The sequence below is a fragment of the Bombina bombina genome, chromosome 2, assembly GCF_027579735.1.
Source record: "Bombina bombina isolate aBomBom1 chromosome 2, aBomBom1.pri, whole genome shotgun sequence".
Classification (NCBI taxonomy): Eukaryota; Metazoa; Chordata; class Amphibia; order Anura; family Bombinatoridae; genus Bombina; species Bombina bombina.
Window position 1 is genome coordinate 525,948,904 of NC_069500.1, and position 21,041 is coordinate 525,969,944.

Below are 21,041 nucleotides of genomic sequence, written 5' to 3' on the forward strand. Positions count from 1 at the left end.
CCCCTAAGACATAAGCACTACACTACCTAAGACATAAGTACTACGTTACTTAAGACATAAGTACTACGTTACTTAAGACATAAGCACTACACTACCTAACACATATGCACTACACCACCTAAGACATAACCACTACCTAAGATATAAGCACTACATTAGGTAAGACATAAGCACTAAATTGCTTAAGACATAAGCACTACACTGCCTAAGACATAAGCACTACATTACCTAAGACATAAGCGCTACACTACATAAGACATAAGTGCTACACTACCTAAGACATAAGCACTACATTACATAAGACATAACCACCACACTAATTAAGATGTAAGCACTACACTACCTAAGACATAAGCACTACACTACCTAAGACATAACCACTACACCCCCTAAGACATAAGCACTACACTACCTAGCACATAAGTACTACATTACCTAAGACATAAACACTACACTACCTAACACATATGCACTACACCACCTAAGACATAAACACTACACTACCTAAGACATAAGCACTGCACTACCTCAGACATAAGCACAACATTAGCTAAGACATAAGCACTAAACTACCTAAGACATAAGTACTACACTACCTAAGACATAAGCACTACACTATCTACAACATAAGCACTACTATACCTCAGACAAAAGCAATGTATTACCTAAGACATAAGCACTACACTACCTCAGACATAAGCACTACATTACCTAAGACATAAGCACTAAACTACCTAAGACATAAGCACTACACTACCTAAGACATAACCACTATATTAGCTAAGAAATAAGCACTACATCAACTAAGACATAACCACTAAACTACCTAAGACATAAGCACTACAATACCTCAGACATAAGCACTACACTACCTAAGACATAAGCACTACATTAGCTAAGACATAAGCACTACATTACTTAAGACATAAGCAGTATACTACCTAAGACATAAACACTACATTACCTAAGATAAACGCACTACACTATCTAAGACATACACACTACATTACATAAGACATAACCACTACACTACCTAAGACATAAGCACTACAATAACTAAGACAAAAGCAATACACTACCTAAGACATAAGCACTACACTACCTAAGACATAAGCACTACATTACATAAGACATAGCCACTACACTACCTAAGACATAAGCACTACACTACCAAACACATATGCACTACACAACCTAAGACATAACCACTACACTACCCAAGACATAAGCACTACACTACCTAAGACATAAGCACTACCTAAGACATGAGCACTGCACTAAATAAGACGTAAGCGCTACACCACCTAAGACACAATCACTACACTACCCAAAACATAAGCACTACATTATCCAAGACTTAAGCACTACATGACTTAAGACATAAGAACTACACTACCAAAGACATAAGCACTACACCACCTAGGACATAAGCACTACGCTAAGACATATGCATTAGATTACCTAAGAAATAATCACTACACCACCAAATATATAAGCACTACACCACTGTAGACATAAGCATTACGCTAAGACATATGCACTACATTACCTAAGACATAAGCACAACACCACCGTAGACATAAGCACTATGCTAAGACATATGCACTACATTACCTGAGACATAAACACTACACTACCTAAAACCTAAGCACTACACTACTTAAGACATAAGCACTACATTATCTAAGACATAAGAATTACATTACTTAAGACATAAGCACTAGATTACCTAAGACATAAGCACTACACAACCTACGATGTAAGCACTACACTACCTAATACATAACCACTACATTAGCTAAGACATAAGCACTACATTACTTAAGACATAAGCACTACACTACCTAAGACATAAGCACTACCTAAGACATAGCCACTACACTACCCAAGACATAAGCACTACATCATCTAAGACAGAAGCAGTACACCACCTAAGACATAAGCACTACTCTACCTAAGACATAACCACTACACCCCTTAAGACATAAGCACTACATAACCTAAGACATAAGCTCTACACTTCCTAAGACATAAGCACTACATTAGCTAAGACATAAGCACTACATTATTTAAGACATAAGCACTACATTACCTAAGACATAAGCACTACACCACTTAAGACATAAGCACAACACTACCTAAGACATAAGCACTACATTAACAAAGACATAAACACTACACTACCTAAGACCTAAGCACTACACTACTTAAGACATAAGCACTACATTATCTAAGACATAAGAATTACATTACCTAAGACATAAGCACTACATTACCTAAGACATAAGCTCTACACAACCTAAGACGTAAGCACTACACTACCTAAGACATAACCACTACACTACCTAAGACATAAGCACTACATCATCTAAGACAGAAGCAGTACACCACCTAAGACATAAGCACTACTCTACCTAAGACATAACCACTACACCCCTTAAAACATAAGCACTACATAACCTAAAACATAAGCTCTAGACTACCTAAGACATAAGCACTACATTAGCTAAGACATAAGCACTACATTACTTAAGACATAAGCACTACATTACCTAAGACATAAGCACTACAATACCTAAGACAAACTCACTACACTACCTAAGACAGAAGCAGTACACCACCTAAGACATAATTACTACATTACCTAAGACATAAGCACTATACTACTTAAAACATAAGCACTTCACTACCTAAGACATAAGTGCTACACTACCTAAGACATAAGCACTACATTACATAAGACATAACCACTAAACTACCTAAGACATAAGCACTACACTACCTAAGAAATAAGCTCTACACTACCTAAGACATAAGCACTACATTAGCTAAGACATAAGCACTACATTACTTAAGACATAAGCACTACCTAAGACATAAGCACTACACTACCTAAGACATAAGCACTACCTTAGACATAACCACTACACTACCTAAGACATAAGCACTAAATTACTTAAGGAATAAGTACTACACTACCTACGACATAAGCACTACCTAAGACATAAGCACTACACTACCTAAGACATAAGCACTACATCAGTTAAGACATAAGCACTACATTACTTAAGACATAAGCACTACACTACCTAAGACATAAGCGCTACACTACCGAAGACATAAGCACTACATTAGCTAAGACATAAGCACTACCTAAGACATAAGCACTACACTACCTAAGACATAAGCACTACATTACTTAAGACATAAGCACTACATAACCTAAGACATAAGCTCTACACTACCTAAGACATAAGCACTGCATTACTTAAGACGTAAGCACTACACTACCTAAGACATAAGCACTACACTACCTAAGACATAAGCACTACCTAAGACATAACCACTACACTACCTAAGACATAAGCACTGCATTAGCCAAGACATAAGCAATACATTACTTAAGACATAAGCACTACACTACCTAAGACATAAGCAATACATTACTTAAGACATAAGCACTACACTACCTAAGACATAAGCACCACACTACCTAAGACATAAGCACTACCTAAGACATAACCACTACACTACCTAAAACATAAGCACTACATTAGCTAAGACATAAGCACTAAATTACTTAAGACATAAGCACTACACTACCTAAGACATAAGCACTACGCTACCTAAGACATAAGCAGTACATTACCTAAGACAAAAGCACTAAACTACCTAAGACATAAGCACTACACTACCTAAGACATAAGCTCTACACTACCTAAGACATAAGCACTACACTACCTAAGACAAAAGCACTACCTAAGACAGAAGCAGTACACCACCTAAGACATAACCACTACATTACCTAAGACATAAGCACTATACTACTTAAAACATAAGCACTTCACTAACTAAGACATAAGCGCTACACTACCTAAGACATAAGCACTACATTACATAAGACATAACCACTACACTACCTAAGACATAAGCACTACACTACCTAAGACATAAGCTCTACACTACCTAAGACATAAGCACTACATTAGCTAAGACATAAGCACTACATTACTTAAGACATAAGCACTACCTAAGACATAACCACTACACTACCTAAGACATAAGCACTGCATTAGCTAAGACATAAGTAATACATTACTTTAGACATAAGCACTACACTACCTAAGACAAAAGCACCACACTACCTAAGACATAAGCACTACCTAAGACATAACGACTACACTACCTAAAACATAAGTACTACATTAGCTAAGACATAAGCACTAAATTACTTAAGACATAAGCACTACACTACCTACGACATAAGCACTACCTAAGACATAAGCACTACACTACCTAAGTAAGCACTTATTGATAGTGTAGTGTTAGGTTTAATTGTAACTTAGGTTAGGATTTATTTTACAGGTAATTTTGTAATTATTTTAACTAGGTAGCTATTAAATAGCTACCTAGTTAAAATAAATTCAAAGTTGCCTGTAAAATAAATATAAATCCTAAAATAGCTACAATATAATTATTCGTTATATTGTAGCTATATTAGGGTTTATTTTACAGGTAAGTATTTAGCTTTAAATAGGATTAATTTATTTAATAAGAGTTAATTTATTTCGTTAGATAAAAATTATATTTAACTTAGGGGTGTGTTAGTGTTAGGGTTAGACTTAGCTTTAGGGGTTAATACATTTATTATAGTAGCGGCGAGGTCCGGTCGGCAGATTAGGGGTTAATACTTGATGTTAGGTGTCGGCGATGTTAGGGAGGGCAGATTAGGGGTTAATACTATTTATTATAGGGTTTTTGAGGCGGGAGTGAGGCGGTTTAGGGGTTAATACATTTATTATAGTGGCGGCGAGGTCCGGTCGGCAGATTAGGGGTTAAGAAGTGTAGGTAGGTAGCGGCGACGTTGGGGGGGGGGCAGATTAGGGGTAATAAATATAATATAGGGGTCGGCGATGTTAGGGGCAGCAGATTAGGGGTACATAGGGATAATGTAGGTTGCGGCGGTGTGCGTTCGGCAGATTAGGGGTTACAAATTTTTATTATAGTGGCGGTGATGTGGGGGGACCTCGGTTTAGGGGTACATAGGTAGTTTATGGGTGTTAGTGTACTTTAGAGCACAGTAGTTCAGAGCTTTATAAACCGGCATTAGCCCATAAAGCTCTTAACTCCTGACTTTTTTCTGCGGCTGGAGTCTTGTTGTTAGAGTTCTAACGCTCACTTCAGCCAAGACTCTAAATACCAGCGTTAGAAAGATCCAATTGAAAAGATAGGATACGCAATTGATGTAAGGGGTTCTGCGGTATGGAAAAGTTGCGGCTGGAAAGTGAGTGTTAGACCCTTTCCTGACTGACTCTAAATACCAGCGGGCGGCCAAAACCAGCGTTAGGACCCCCTAACCCTGGTTTGGACGGCTAATGCAGAACTCTAAATCTAGGCGTTAATGTATTTCTCCGGCAGATAAAAGCTGCACTGCTAAGCAGAGAGGCAAGTTACCAGACTAAATAAGTGTGTGTGTCTGCAAAAATCCTAAGATTACAAAAAATGCCTTATTATCTCTGTATCTCTTTAAGATACATTACCTACATTCTTGGATGTGATGGTAAAATGTGTACATAACTGAGAATGTTTCAGATTAAACTTGAGGTCTTAAAATTTAAAGGGGCATTTAACAATAAAGGGACACTGAACCCAATTTTTTTCTTTCGTGATTCAGATAGAGCATGCACTTTAAAGCAACTTTCTATTTACTCCTATTATTATTATTTTTTTTTCATTTTCTTGCTATCTTTATTTAAAAAAGAAGGCATCTAAGCTAAGGAGCCAGCCAATTTTTGGTTCAGATCGCTGGACAGCACTTTTTTTATTGGTGGGTGAATTTATCCACCAATCAGCAACAACCACCCAGGTTGTTCACCAAAAATGGCCCGGCATCTAAACTTACATTCTTGCTTTTCAAATAAAGATACCAAGAGAATGAAGAAAATTTGATAATAGGAGTAAATTAGAAAGTTGCTTAAAATGTCATGCTCTATCTGAATCACGAAAGAAAAATTTTGGGTTCAGTGTCCCTTTAATAGATGTTAGGTATAAAGATATTGTCATTCTCTGCTGAGGCCAGTTGGGGACAGTTATAAATAACTTACTAGAGTGTGTAGCCAATGACTGTGGCATATAGAAGTATTAAAGAGACATTAACCAACCTCTTCACTACCGGGAATTTCAATGAAGAATTTGCCCAAAGTACCGGAGAAATTTTAGGGGTTTTTTTGCTATCATATATATTAAACAGAAATAAAGCCTTTATTTTTTTATTTGATTTACCTATGAAAACTATATATATATATATATATATATATATATATATATATATATATATATATATATATACACACACAATTGCTACACAAAGAAAGGCACTCACCAGTATTGAATCAACAAAGTTTACTGCATAAGCTGTATAAACGTTTTTGGGTATACACCCGTCCTCAGACACCGAGTGTATACCCGAAAACGTTTATACAGCTTATGCAGTAAACTTTGTTGATTCAATACCGGAGAGTGCCTTTCTTTGTGAAGCAATTGTGTATACTGGTTGGAGTGCACCCCGGAAGGTGCAATGTTGAGCGAGTGCTGAGTCCTCTGTGGATTTTTTTTATATATATATATATATATATATATATATATATATATACATACATATACTATATATATACTATATATATATATATATATATATATATATATATTTTTTTTTTTTTTAGACAACCCAAGGTATTATTTGACCGCCAAATACTATCATATAAAAGGTAAAGGGACATAAACCCAATTTTTTTCTTTCATGATTCACATAGAAATTACAATTTTAAACAACTTTTCAATTTACTTGTATTATCAAATTTTCTTTGTTTTCTTGTTTTCCTTTGTTGAAAAGCAGGTAGGTAAGTTCAGGAGCGTGCACATGTCTGCAACACTATATGGCAGCAGTTTTGCAACAATGTTATTTATACATTGACAAGAGCATAAGGGCTAGATTACAAATGCCGCAGTAAATATAGTTTTGGCACTAGCGAAAACATCACTAGCGTTAAGCTTTTTGCACTTCGCTGGTTCCACTGGTATTGGGGAAAAAAACGTATTTTGCGCTAGTGGTAACCTAAAAAAGTGCAAACATCTGAAGGAGTTTTCGTGTGCGTGTGCCCCCATAGGAATCGATGGAGACAAAAAAGTTGGGAAAAAAAACAACACTTAACTTGCGCAAACAAATCCACATTTTCACATTCCCCATAGAAATCAATGGAGAGAAAAAAAACTAACACCCTACCATAAGCCCCTAGCCTCATAATACTTAATCCACCATCCCCCACATCGCAAAGTACCTAAATAAAAGTAGCTTTCATTCTATTGGCTGATTTGAATTTGAAGATTCAAATCAGCCAATAGGAATGCAAGGGTACCCCTATATAAAAGGTGTACCTCGCATTAGCTATTCAGTGTGCGGCTGAAAACCGCATGAAGATGAGCTCCGTGTTGAAGAGTGGAAGAGGAGGACCGACGTCGCTGCCATCACCAGGATGAAGAAGATGGCCCTTCGCCTGGAAGAAGATAAACCTCAGCCTGGATGAAGAAGATGGATGAAATTTATGGGGTTAGTGTTAAATTTTTTGTTTTATTTTTAGGGTGTTTTGTTTTTAATAGATTAGGGATTTTATTTTTTTAAGGCAATGCCCATCCAAATGCGCCTTTCAGGGCAATGGGTAAATTGTTTTTTTTTTAGTTAGGTTTTTTTTTATTTTAAGAGGGCATAGTGTGTTTTTTTTTTTAAAGGGCCTTTTAAGGGCTATTGGTAGTTTATTTTTAGAATAGTTTTTTTTTCCATTTTGGGTTTGTTATGTTTTTTATTAAGGGGTATTAGAATAGAATTATTTTTTTTATTTTTGGTAATTTCTTTTTTTATTTTCTGTAATGTTAGTGTTTTTCATTTTTTGTAATGGTAAGTTTTTTATTTTTCAATAATTGTAGGGTTGTTTTTTTATAATAGTAGGTTGATTTTTTGTGTAATTTTTTGTATATTTCTGTAATGGTAATTTTTTTGTTTGTAATGTTAGGTTGTTTTTTATTTTGCGTAATGTTAGGTTTCTTTTTTTAAAGGTAAGATTAGGTTTTTATTTAATTTTACAGGTAAGGATTTTTTAAGGTAGTTAGGATTTTTTTAGTTAATTCAGGGGTATTTGAATTTGGGTTAAGTTAGGGGGTGTTAGGTTAGGGGGTTTAGATGCTAGTATATAACTTTGCATTGTGGGGGGATGGCGGCTTAGGGGTTAATAGATTATTTAGGTACCTTGCGATGTGGGGGGGGGTGGTTTAGGGGTTAACAGTTTATTTAGGTACTTTGCGATGTGGGGGTGGGGGTTTAGGGGTTGACAGTTTATTTAGGTACTATGCAATGTGGGGGAGGGCGTTTTGGGGTTAACAGCATTATTTAGAGTTTACCATGTGGGGGGATGGCAGTTTAGGGGTTAATAGTTTATTTATGGGTAAAAGTGTACTTTGTAATGTATTTTTGTTGTGTTTTGTGCAACTTTTTATTTTCAGAAAACAGTTTACCACAGCTCTTAGATCGCGGAAAGGATTGAAGAGCATCAGCGGAATGAAAATGGCTCTCGAAATCGCAATTGCGGTAGCACTATTTCCTGTTATGCAGTGTCCCAGACATGGGCACAATACGTATCTAGATATCTCTTCAACAAAGAATAACATGAGAACTAAGCAAATTTGATAATAGAAGTAAATTGAAAACATTTTTAAAATTGTATTGCCTATCTGAATCATAAAATAAAAATTTGGGGTTTCATGTTCCTTTAATTTTTTGGCAAACTTTGGGTTTCTCAGTGAAATTTTTACACACAGCTACTGCAGTCATAAGACAAATGGTTGTAAAACCTTTTCTGGGATCCCCTTTGTTCAGAAATAGAAGAGATGCATTGATTTGCCATTGGTTTTTGGCAATTAAAAGGCCACTAATTGCAGCTGCACACCACATTTCTGAAATTCCTGGCAGTGAAGAGGTTAATCAGTTAGCTTGTAAGGTGAATATTTTCTCTAGTGTGAGGATTACCCTCCCACCAACGATCGCTACCTGATAAGTCCCAAAGACCTCTCTTCCCTTCTCCCCCCTGGCCACCACCATCTTAGGTACTGCCAGAGAGTTTGTCAGTATGTAAATTAGGGCTTTTATTTATTTTATTTTTATTTCTGCAGAGTAGATCCCTCCTCACCCTCCCACTGCTATCCGTGATATTTGAAACTGGCAGCTAGTTTACTTTTTTTATTTGTTCTGTTATTTACATTTAAATATTTTTTTATGTATTGTAGAGCCCCACCTTACCATACCTCCCAACATTTCAAAATCCAAAAGAGGGACACCCCCCCCCTCCCCACTCAGCAATAGTGTGATATGTGGTGGACAGGAGAAGGGATGGGGTCTGGGGAGTGGGCTTAACAAGTGGCAGAACATAAAACACACAAAGTTTTTTTTTTTTTTTTTTAAAGTATAAGCACTCTGATAACTGACTTTTGTTACTAGGGGGATACTTTCTGGTTGCCTAGGTAACCACACCAAGCCTCCTTCCCCAGTCTGCAAACGATAATGTGTACAGACTTTGCTTGAAGCAAACATTTTAACTGACAGCAGAAGGAATATTCCTAACAAATTAAATCTGCTACTTTTTATTTGTACAGTGTTTTTCTTATGTTTGTACATGATACGCCCGATGTTTAGCAGGTATTAAGTGCTCTGTGTAAAAAAAAGGCATTTGGAGCAGTATACAAATTCCACAAAATTTTTAGCCCTGTATACAATTTTCAAATAATTTACTTATGGTGCCGAACGGTTCAGAGACCACTACAGATCACTCGGAAAAAATTAAACTATTCAACTGAGCAGACAGCAGACACATTGCCCTGGCTGCTGCGCACCCGCTCAACCCCCTTCACCACCGCCCCTCCCCGCAAACACCGCCGCCCCCCCCCCCCCCGCCGTTGCCCCCATCCCGCTACACACAGAGATCTGACTTTTTTATTTTTAGTTGCAACAACGGTTTGATATTGGCCTGCCCCTTGTCCCCTCACCCTCCTGCCTGGGTAGTAAGACCGCTTCTCTAAAAAGCAGGATTAGAAGCAATGCCTGCTTTATGTGACATAATAATGGAGACTTGGTGCAGTCACTCCTCACACTGCAGGGATAAGACTAGGAGTATGTTGCAAAATCCATCAGACAACTGTAAAGAAATAAATTGTGTATAAACAGCGTGGGATTAAAGGGGAGATAAATCTCTAGCGATGCTGATAATCCGACTCTGAGTGTGAACTTCTCTCAGATCTTACCCGTGGCCAGATTAGTCCTGACCGCCGTCCTCAGAGACTCACTGCCACACTCCAGCTCACTGCCACACTCCACTAGTAAGTAGACACAGTGAGGCTCCGGAGGTGACTAGTCAGAACTTCCAAGTTAGGCCTTAGAGACAACACCTCAGCATGGTCGCTGCCTTCTCATGCCCGAGCTCAAAGACGAGTCAAAACTGCAAATGTAGTCACATGCGCTAAAAACACCTGACTGTGGGTTTTTTCTTGTTTGTTTTTTATTGCATGGGTTAATGCGGGACAGACATCAATCATCCTGGGACAGCGGGACTGTCCCGCGAACATCGGGACAGTTGCGGGGTATGCCTTACACTCCCCCCTTCATCATTGCTTTTTTCATAGTGTGGGGCCCTATCTCTCTCCCTTTAAGATCACTTTCTACAGTGTAGGGCCCCAACCCTCCCTCTTCCTTCATATCCAGTATTTTTTGTAGTGTAGGGAACATCGGCTTTCCCTCCCCCTCCTTACTGAGCCGCCCACCCGCCTCCCTCACACCGCTCCCATTCTGCACCAATGAGCGATTATAACAGACAGTGACACAGACAGAGTAACTCTCTGTAACTATCAGCAATCGGTCTTCATATAGCAAGGAAGCATGATTAATGTTCCCTTACTATATGAAGGCAGAAGCCTTCTGCCCCCAGCTTCAGTCTCGGCTGTCTAAGCTGACAGTAGGGACCACAGCATTTGCCTCTGTGTTGGACTTAGGTACGCTGGACAAAGTACTGTGTGACGTAGTACCTACGTCCAATCTGCACAAGGGGTTAAACAGTAAATAAATGCTAGATGGAATGATATATTCAAAGCAAATATTAATATCAGAATAAAATGAAGATGTATTTATTTAAAATGATAATAGCTGTTTAAATACTGAAAAACAAGGTGTAAAGTTTTATTGTAAATAAAGCAATGGGCCCTGCCATGTGGTAACCTAGGTTTCCTTCCTTTGCTGCTGAGGCCAATTAAGGACAGTTATAATTTTGTCTCTAGCATGTGCAACAAACAATTGTGTGGAACCTAGCCGTGTTAAATCTAGAGTCTGTAATTCCACTTTCAACAGGAATTAGTAAACTCACAATTCTGAATTAAATTGCAGGAAAAACAGACAAAATAAATAAAAATAGTATAATGCACAGTTGGTTTACTACATATATTTTAACACTTTATATTACAATGTTAAAGGGCCATTATACACTCATTTTTTCTTTGCATAAATGTTTTGTAGATGATCTATTTATAAAGCCCATAAAGTTTGTTTTTTTTAAAAATGTATAATATTGCTTATTTTTTTTATTTGAATACCGTCAGCTACCTTCTCCAGCTTGCTTGTGTAAAGGGTATTTTCATATGCAAAAGAAGGGGGAGGGGGAGTGTCTTATTTCCCACTTGCAGTGGGCTTCCCAACTGCCTTTTCAACAGAGCTAAACTGAAAGCTTCTAAGTACGTGTTTAAACAGTTTTATACTGGATTTTTATATCAGTATCTGTGCATCTTATTCTTTATAGTAGTGTCTATTACATGCAGTTATATGAAAATGAGTGTATACTGTCCCTTTAAGGTGTTTAATGTCTATTTAAGACACTTCTACTTTTAACAGAGATAGGAAAACCATCAATTTTAATAATTAAATTACAACAAAAGCAGACAAAATAAATAATGAAAGCATATTGCAAAGTTGGTTTACCACATATATTTACATATGTTATATTGTTATCTCAACATGTTTAATGTTCCTTTAAGCACACATCTCCAGTTAAGTCCTGTCTCTACCATGTAGTTTGTCAAACTTTTGCCTGGTTGCTATTCAGTGAGGCGGCCCAACAGTCTCAATTACTTTCTAGACTCAAATTCACTGTGCATGGTGTTTGCAGACAACATACTATATGCGAGTGTGCAGGTTGTGGTCATAAAGGTAAGTTTTTTAAAGGGCCATTAGAGTGAAAGAATTACATGCTCTAATGCATTGTCCTGTTAAGACTATCAAAACTAGATTACTGTGTATTTAACCCCGCAACGGAGTTAAACACACAGTATAAAAAAACACTTAAGACTCACAGAGCATGGGTCCTGAGCAGAAAATGGTGCTGATCCAATCAGCAACGCTAGTCGCACGACTCAGATATGGATCAGTGGTAGTCCCGAGTGGTACTTTTATTGTGTGTTTAACCACTTTGCAGTGGTTAAACACACAGTAGTCTGGGGTAGATAGTCTTAAATTGACATGCTCTAGTGGATTAGAGCATGTAATTCTTCTCTATAATGGCACTTTAAGAACCAGGAGTCTGATGAGGGTTGTGCCCAGAAGAAAGGCATGGGATCTGATATGACATGGAATCTGATATGGGCATGCAGCTGACAGGGTTGTAGGGCCATAAATCTGAGATGACTTGAGAACTGCAGGACCAGGGGTCCAATGTAGGTTTGTGGCTGTTCCCAGGCCCAGGTATCTAATATGGGTCTGTGGCTAACACATGGCTTGAGATTTCAGTTTTGTATATGGCTAACATGTCATATATATGTGAGAAAACATAAGTCCATTTTCTTGGGCTTTCCACTAGCCCCAGGTGTTTTAGAACCAACCCCCTGAAGTGTCAGCACAAAGCCATCACAGGATCCTGAGGCTGGACTACCTGAAAGTTGGTATATGGCTGATATAGGCATTAGTCCAAAGTGGGTATGTAGCTGTTATATGGGTATCAGAGCCAGAAGTCTGAGATGGCCAGGTAGCTTACAGAGATTTGCAGGGATGAGGTGGACTGAAGAAGTTATATGGCTGAGACTGTAGGACAATGGTCATGTGGCTAATAGACACGAAAAGGGGTTAACTCATTAAGCTGTGTTACTGGCTTAGTGGTAAATTGTTACTCTGTGTATGTTAAAGTAATTCAAACACAAACAAAATCACTGATTTGTGGGCATTATGGCCAGGCAAAGCTATTCCCACAACGTGCCCCCACTCCATAGCCCTTTGCAAAGATTTTAATGTGTGATTTTATTTTGTAATTTTTCCTGGACAAGGGTGTTCCCTGGTAATGCTTGAAGTTTTCTTACATCTTATTTAACCTCTTAAGGACATATGACGGAATTTTTCCGTCATAAAACAATTGAGCAAACTGAAAGCTGTGTCCTTAAAGGTTTAATAAGTGTTTTATCTCTGCATGACACCAATCCCAATGTTAAATATGGATACTGAATTCTATTGCCACTTTAACATATACAAGATACTTATGTATATAACTGAATGTGGATACAAGTTAACATGCACTAGCAACATCACATGATCATCTGAATTATTTTCAGCTGTTTTAACAGTGCCAGGTACCATCATGATGAATCATGGAGGCCATGTGATTTAAAGCTTTCCAAACAGTCCCACTTAGGGAATCTGAGGTTCATGGCCTTTTTTACTAAATGAAAAAAGGACAGTTATTTTGTAGGTATGATAGATGGTAACTCTCATAGCCAAATAGATTTAATTCATCTGGGAAATGGCAGTGTAACAGCAAGGACCATTCCATTGCCTCTAGAGAAAATATGGACTTTATTGTAAGCAACAGAATATATGCTCAAATACTTAAAGAGCCATTATACACTCATTTTTTTTCTTTGTATAAATGTTTTGTAGATGATCTATTTATAAAGCTCATAAAGTTTTTTTTTTTTTTAAAAACTGTATAATTTTGCTTATTTTTAAATAACATTGCTCTGATTTTCAGACTCTTAACCAAGCCCCAAAGCTTTATGTGAATACCGTCAGCTACCTTCTCCAGCTTGCTCCTGTTTGTGTAAAGGGTCTTTTCATATGCAAAAGAAGGGGGAGGGGGGGAGTATCTTACTTCCCACTTGCAGTGGGCTTTCCAGCTGCCTTTTCAACAGAGCTAAACTGAAAGCTTCTAAGTATGTTTTTAAACAGTTTTATACTGGATTTTTATATCAGTATCTGTGCATCTTATTCTTTATAGTAGTGTCTATTACATGCAGTTATATGAAAATGAGTGTATACTGTCCCTTTAAAGATGTGTGTGAGTTCAGGATAGGTGATGGGGTTACAACACTGCATAATAAAACAGTACATGTAACTGTTTTCATGAGAAATATGTTCCTGTGACATTACGGAAGACATTTCACTGTGAAAGGCTTAAATACACTGCCAAAGGGGACAGGGTGCTGCCAAAGTAAGATGCTGCATGGCTTGAAAGCCAAACTAAAGAGCTACCTATGTACACTTTTATAGTAAGAGAACATCCACACAGATTAAAGTATCTTAGAGAGAAACATATTCCTATGTGGGGGCAATATACATATAGGTAATGGTTTTACTAAAGAAAAAAAAACATATGTGGACTGCAAAATACACAATTTAGAGATTCAAGGATATGCGCACATAGTGGAAAATGTCCTCCCAAGGCAGAACTAACAGGGGAGCTGAAATACTGGCCGAATTAAATTCTCTCTCACCTGGCCACTGCCATCTCCTGTTTCTGACGGGCCGTTCCCTCTGCTCTCCTTGCAGCCTCCACCGCTCTCTCAACCTTTTCTCTCCCTTTGCCCCTACGTAAGGGAAACAAGCTCTTGACTTTGCCACTTGCCAACATGTTCATCTTGTATTTGCCCTCCTCTCTGGAGCCATCTGGGTAGGTGGTTCTACCATAACCATGCCGACGGTTCCTAAGCCATTCTCCTTCATAACTGAGCCCATTTGACCTGCGGCTGACACCATACCCACTGCGACGGTCCCCCCTCCACTCTCCTGCATATGTCTCTGTCTCCCAGCCTGCAATGGGTAGTTCAGAATCTGTATCTGCCACACTGGGGCTGGAGCCATCCTGACTGGTGCTGGAACCTAAAGATCCCCCTGCCCCTCGTGTCTCACTTCTCAGGGACCCCCGTTGGCTGTCCCGACCCCCTGGAGGAGTCTTAGAATCAGAACCACGGTGCAGTCGTAAACCACTGAGAATAAGAGAGCGTGGGAAAAAGAAGCCCCTTTTCTTGGGCTTTCCACCGGCCCCAGGTGTTTCAGGACCAACCCCCCGAACTTTCAAGACAAAGCCACCACGGGATCCTGAGGCTGGACTACCTGGAAGGAGTCCTAAAACAGTGGGACAATGGGGACCAGGAGAATTTGGAGAAGAGCTGAGGGTTGGGGTACGAGGTGAGCGCAGGAGAGCAGCTTGGTGATACGGGACACTCTGTCGGACCCCGTATCCATGACGTTTACCGGACTGCCACTGGCCTTGATATGTGCCTGTGGGAAAATGAAAAAATAAAAACAAGATGACAATAGAAAATACTGGGAAGGGGTAGTAGCACACACGTCACACAAATGCACATTGCATTGAGATCGTAATTTTAAACAGCAATGCCATTATAATATTTGTCCTTCTTAAATCATTAACTTTTTCAGATAATGATATCAAGCAATCATGCTTTCAAACAGATGCTTTTCTCACCTCCATCTGAGTATGTTTCCACCCCATATCCATCCTGCAGTCCATCCTTCCAGAGTCCTTCATATCGAGCACCAGAAAGACTTTCTCTAACTCCAAGCCTGCCCTTTAGTCCATGAGTCCATTCACCTCTGTAAAGCCAACGCCCCTTGTGTTCTTCTCCCAGTCCATTCCTCTTGCCTTGATCCCAGAAACCACGGTATGTGTTCCCACTTGGCCAAGTATAAACTCCCAGAGACTCGAAACCATGGCTCCAAAGTCCACTGTACTCTCCTTGTTTGGTGGGACCTTTGCACACTCCATATCCATGTGCCCGACCCTCCTGCCAGTCTCCCATATAACAACCTCCATCCGAAAACCCAAATGTTCCTCCGCTGAACATGCATGAGCCGGTTTCAAATCTACTCCATCCAACCAGAAGATATTCCCCAATTACCTGCCCCAAACACCAATCATCTCTTAATCCCCCTTTACACTTTCATGTTACAGCCACATTTATTAGGTTGCCAAGTGCTTTGGAAGTTGGTCATATGAATGTGGCAATTCACCTGCTTCTATTTATCCAGGATCTGAAGTCTCTTAGCTGTCATTCCCATGAATGTTCTTCTCTTGTTCCCTAGATTTCTCACAATGCTTTTTCTCCCAGGTTTGGTTCTCTCATTTTTTCCCTTGAGAGGTATCTGGAGCTCTCTTGATCTCTGTACAAGGCTGTGTATATAGGATTTTCCCACAGGATTTCTTCACAGTCCTCTCTTAAGCTTGGTCTCTGATGAATTCTGAATATATAAAACAAAAAATCATAGTTATACATATATACAAGAATGTATATTTGCATGTGTATATATATATATATATATATATATATATATATATATATATATATAATTCAGGTACATATACAAAGAGTTGCAAATAGCTTGACATTTATAAGAAACTGCAATTCCAAAAATTGTGAAACTATTACTCTTCAAAATTAATTTTTAAATATAAATTGTTTTGGATTTTAAACTTACAAATCTCCACTTTGAAACAGATCTATTTCAGGCAGACACTATACAACCATTCACTGTGCTAGATAAAGCATACTGTGCATATATGTCTTTACACATACCTTAAGTATTAATTGGTGTTAAGGAACAAATAGTTCACTGTATACCCATTTTAATGATCTTAAAAAAAGAAGTGATTTTGAGGTGTCAGCTTTTCTATAAATATACTCTCACATGACTAATTATATCTAAAACTTGTAGGTCCGCTGAGCTACAGAACTCAGGACCATTGTTATAATTATTCCTCTTAAAATAATTACAGAATTTAACAAAATTACATTCCCTTTGCCTAAGGTAACCATGTAAATAGGACATTAATTTGATTAACATTTGTTTACACATATATGTGTGCACTCAAAACACAAATTACCTTGTAAGCACTGCATTCATATAATTGTGAATACAAAATAAGACAATACAAAGGTATGATTATCATACAGACAATAATCAAGTTGCTCTTAAAAAAGCATATTTTTTTATGTAATTTATGCAAGAATCCTGACTGATTCACCAATGAAATGCTGCACAGAATGGCTTTTTATTTATATAATTCACAGACACAGCTACAAAGATTTACATTCATAACAACAAATGCCTGTCCATTCATTTATATATCTAAACACAACATAATAAAACAAGTAGAGACTGAAATTTTATACACAAATGTATGCATGTGTGTGTATGTGTATATATATATATATATATATATATATATATATATATATATATATATATATATACACACAAACACACACACATACAATATTGTACACTGAATAACATAATTGACATATCAATTAAATATTGGTATACATCAATAGTCACATACAATAAACACAATCTTAATTTAGTGACAATATGATATGCAAATACACAGTAACCAAATATGTTAAATGTATGTACCTGGATACAGAGAGTACATTTATATATACAGGAGTATATTAACTAAAGCTCTTTTTTGTATACTGCACATCGTTTAAACTGTACACACACACACCACCGTGGGCACAAGAAATTCTATAACATCAGTGTATACAAACACACATGAACGCATGGAGACACACACAGAGCTTGCAATCAGACAAAAACATGCATAATAATACACATTCAAACAGCTCTTTACTCACCTCATACAGGCTACAGATGCAGGTTGGAGAAGCTACGGGGGCTGATGGTTTGGAAGAGGGAGGAGTGCTGTGAGTGGAGGTTTGGGAGTGGGAGGGGTGCTGGGAGGTGAGGGTTGCTATAAGGAGGAGTGCAGTGAGTTGCGGGCTTGTAGCAGGAGGGTAAGCAGGTTAGATGTAAGGGAGGGAAGAGTGCAGGGAGTGTAGTTTAAGGAGTGGGAGGAGTGCACAGAATTCATGGTTGTTACAGAAGGAGCATTGAGTTTTAAGATTTAGGAGTGGGAGGAGTGCAGGTAGATGGAGAAAGGGGGTCTGTAGTTTGCGGGGGAGTGATAGTGTAGAACGCTTTTTAATGGAGGGTAGTGAGAGTAATTCTAGTTGTGCAGAGCTGGGTAACTGTTGCTTAAAATATAATATCTGTGATTAAGGTGTGAATTCAAAGGGGCTGTGTAGATGATGATGTTGGTAAGCTTTTGATGTAATGTTAACTATAGTGGCAGGATGTCTGGGTTGGGGGCTTCAGGATTGTGCGTGTGTACGTGGGGGGTTGCATATATAGATCTAGTGGTTTAAAAGAGGTGAATAATTACAATGTGAAAGGATATTGTTTGCTATGTATCTATTCGAATGTGGTATGAATGGGTTAATTTTTGGTAGGGTGATATTTATGGGAATATCTTAGAAAATATAGTTTTTAAAGGTTAGTGCTTATGTTATTGTTAAAAAAAACAGATTAATGTTCCCTAATAGGGTATATTGATTATATTACAATAGTCATGTTGTGTGTATATATGCATGTGAATAAGTAATCATGTGTTTAATTATGCTTATACGCTTAATACATATTTGTATATTTATTTCTTGCATTATAAGTAGAGACCTGTGTGTATACACAAACTGTATATAGATCTGCTCATTAGTGCACAGTCTTGCTTCCTCCCTAGTAACATCCCTGCAGCTAGGCCATGGATACAGTTTCCATGGCAGCAGAAGAGGAGAGGCAGGTCCCTTGGAAACAGTTACCATGGTGAGGAGCGCTGCAGCATCCTCTGCTGTCACTTTATATTAGGCACTATTAGATACACATATGGAAGCACAGATATCCATTCAAATATTGATAGACACACAATCATATTTTAATATATTAAATGTTTTCATAAAACAGCTTTCCATATGTTTATGTGTTTTAATTGAGATTGCTTTAGTATGTTATTTTGTAGAGTGAGATTTATGCTGTTTTTGGTGGTATTCTTAGCAGGCAGAAATGTTTGGATGTGCATCCTTTAAAATGTTTTTTTTTTTTTTAAGATTAGTGTAAGAAGTGGGCTAAAATATTTAGATGCTTTACATTATACAGCATCAGATCCCAAGTGTTTTGCTGTAGGACACCCTAGGTATATCTTTAAACTCATCTTTGATACCAAATGGATTTCCTATATCCTCATGTCACCACATGGACTGTTAATGTAATTAATGTATAACAGTATTGTGTGGGTACAATCAAAGGGTACAACATTTAAAGAAGCCTGGTATTGAGTGTTGTATACTGTATGTAAGGCACTACATTAAAACAGTGAATTCATTTTGAAGTATAAGTTTTTTTAAAAAAAAACACCATAAAATATCAATGATGGAAGATACTAGGGTTAGCACCTTGAAAAGGGTGTGCTGGTGTGGAAGGCTATAAGGAGTGGTGAACTATACCTGACAATAATAACTTGTGTTTCAAGGAACATTAAACTGCTGGGTTACAACTACTATAAACTGGTTACTACCTATTATTTTTCCTTGCAGCTCCCAAAGTTGTTTTCTTATTTTATCCCTTTTCAAGTACTGGCTAGCAAAGCTTCACATTTTCTCACTGGGTGTAGCTATCTTGGAGTTTAAAGGGATACAAAACTCAATTTTTTTCTTTTATGATTCAGATAGAGCTTATAATTTTAAATAATTTTCCAATTTACTTCTATTATTTAATTTGTTTTGTTTTCTTGTAATTCTTTGTTGAAAAGGATACCTTGGTAGGCTCAGGAGCTGCTGATCGGTTGCTGCACAAATATGCTTTGTGTTATTGGCTCACCCAGTGCGTTAACTAACTCCCAGTAGTACATTGCTGCTTCTTCAACAAAGGATTCTAAGAGAATGAAGCAAATTAAATAATACAAGTAAATTGGCAAGTTGTTTAAAACCATATTCTGTATCTGAATCGTGAAAGAAAAAAATTGGGTTTCATGTCCCTTTAAGTATTCTTGTACCATGTGGCAAAAGCTTGGCACATTGACATATCAGTGACATCGTCTTCTTGTCCAGCTGTATCATGCCCTTTAGTTTAGTATGTACAGTACTGCGGAGGCTGTATGTTTTTGTGGTGGTTGCATTGTTCTACATTATTTATTAGGGCTTTTTATATTGTTATTTACAGTAACTTATAAACTATGCAAAAACAACTTGTAAAAATGTAAGTACTGCTTTGTATTGTGCAAGGCACAGCTGTCAAAAAGCTGGCAATATCACAGTTTCTGTCACAGATTACAGCAATACGTGTATTCCAAGATGGCCGCTCTCACTATGAAGAGGCAGAAATTTACCAACTGCCTTCTGTAATTGGTTAAAATAAGAGAAAGCTGTACAGAAGGAAAAACAATATCATGGTGAGTAGTAACCATGTTACTGTAGTTGTACTCATTCATGTCCCTTTAATTTAAGACATGAATGAGATTGTGTTTGTGAGCATGTAGTGGAGTTCTCTAATTAGTGTGCTAAGTGCTTAGCCTGGGTTTGAAGGATTTTAGGAGGCAGACAAAAATAAGTAGACAATGAGATAAATGGAGAAGTGGTAATATTTATAAGGGTTGAATAGTTATACTACATAGGGATACTTTTTGGCTCTTAAAGGGACACTGAACCCAAATTTTTTATTTTGTGATACAGATAGAGCATGCAATTTTAAGCAACTTTCTAATTTACACCTCTTATCAATTTTTCTTTGTTCTCTTGGTATCTTTATTTGAAAAAGAAGGCATCCTAGCTTTTTTATTAGTTCA

At 37.6% G+C, this 21,041-nt stretch overlaps 1 protein-coding gene across 1 annotated transcript in view; it reads right to left on the reverse strand.

Annotated features, from left to right (window-relative positions):
• Positions 1 to 18,710, reverse strand: part of JPH4 (junctophilin 4) — a 93,682-nt gene extending 74,972 nt beyond the window's left edge. Inside the window, exons 1-3 of the mRNA XM_053702314.1 lie at positions 18,004 to 18,710; positions 15,831 to 16,603; positions 14,839 to 15,625 (exon numbers count right to left, since the gene is read on the reverse strand). Of these exons, the coding sequence (XP_053558289.1) occupies positions 14,839 to 15,625; positions 15,831 to 16,209 (1,166 nt within the window). The 5' untranslated portion in view covers positions 16,210 to 16,603; positions 18,004 to 18,710. The remainder of the gene's footprint in view (positions 1 to 14,838; positions 15,626 to 15,830; positions 16,604 to 18,003) is intronic.
• Positions 18,711 to 21,041: the final 2,331 nt, after the last annotated feature.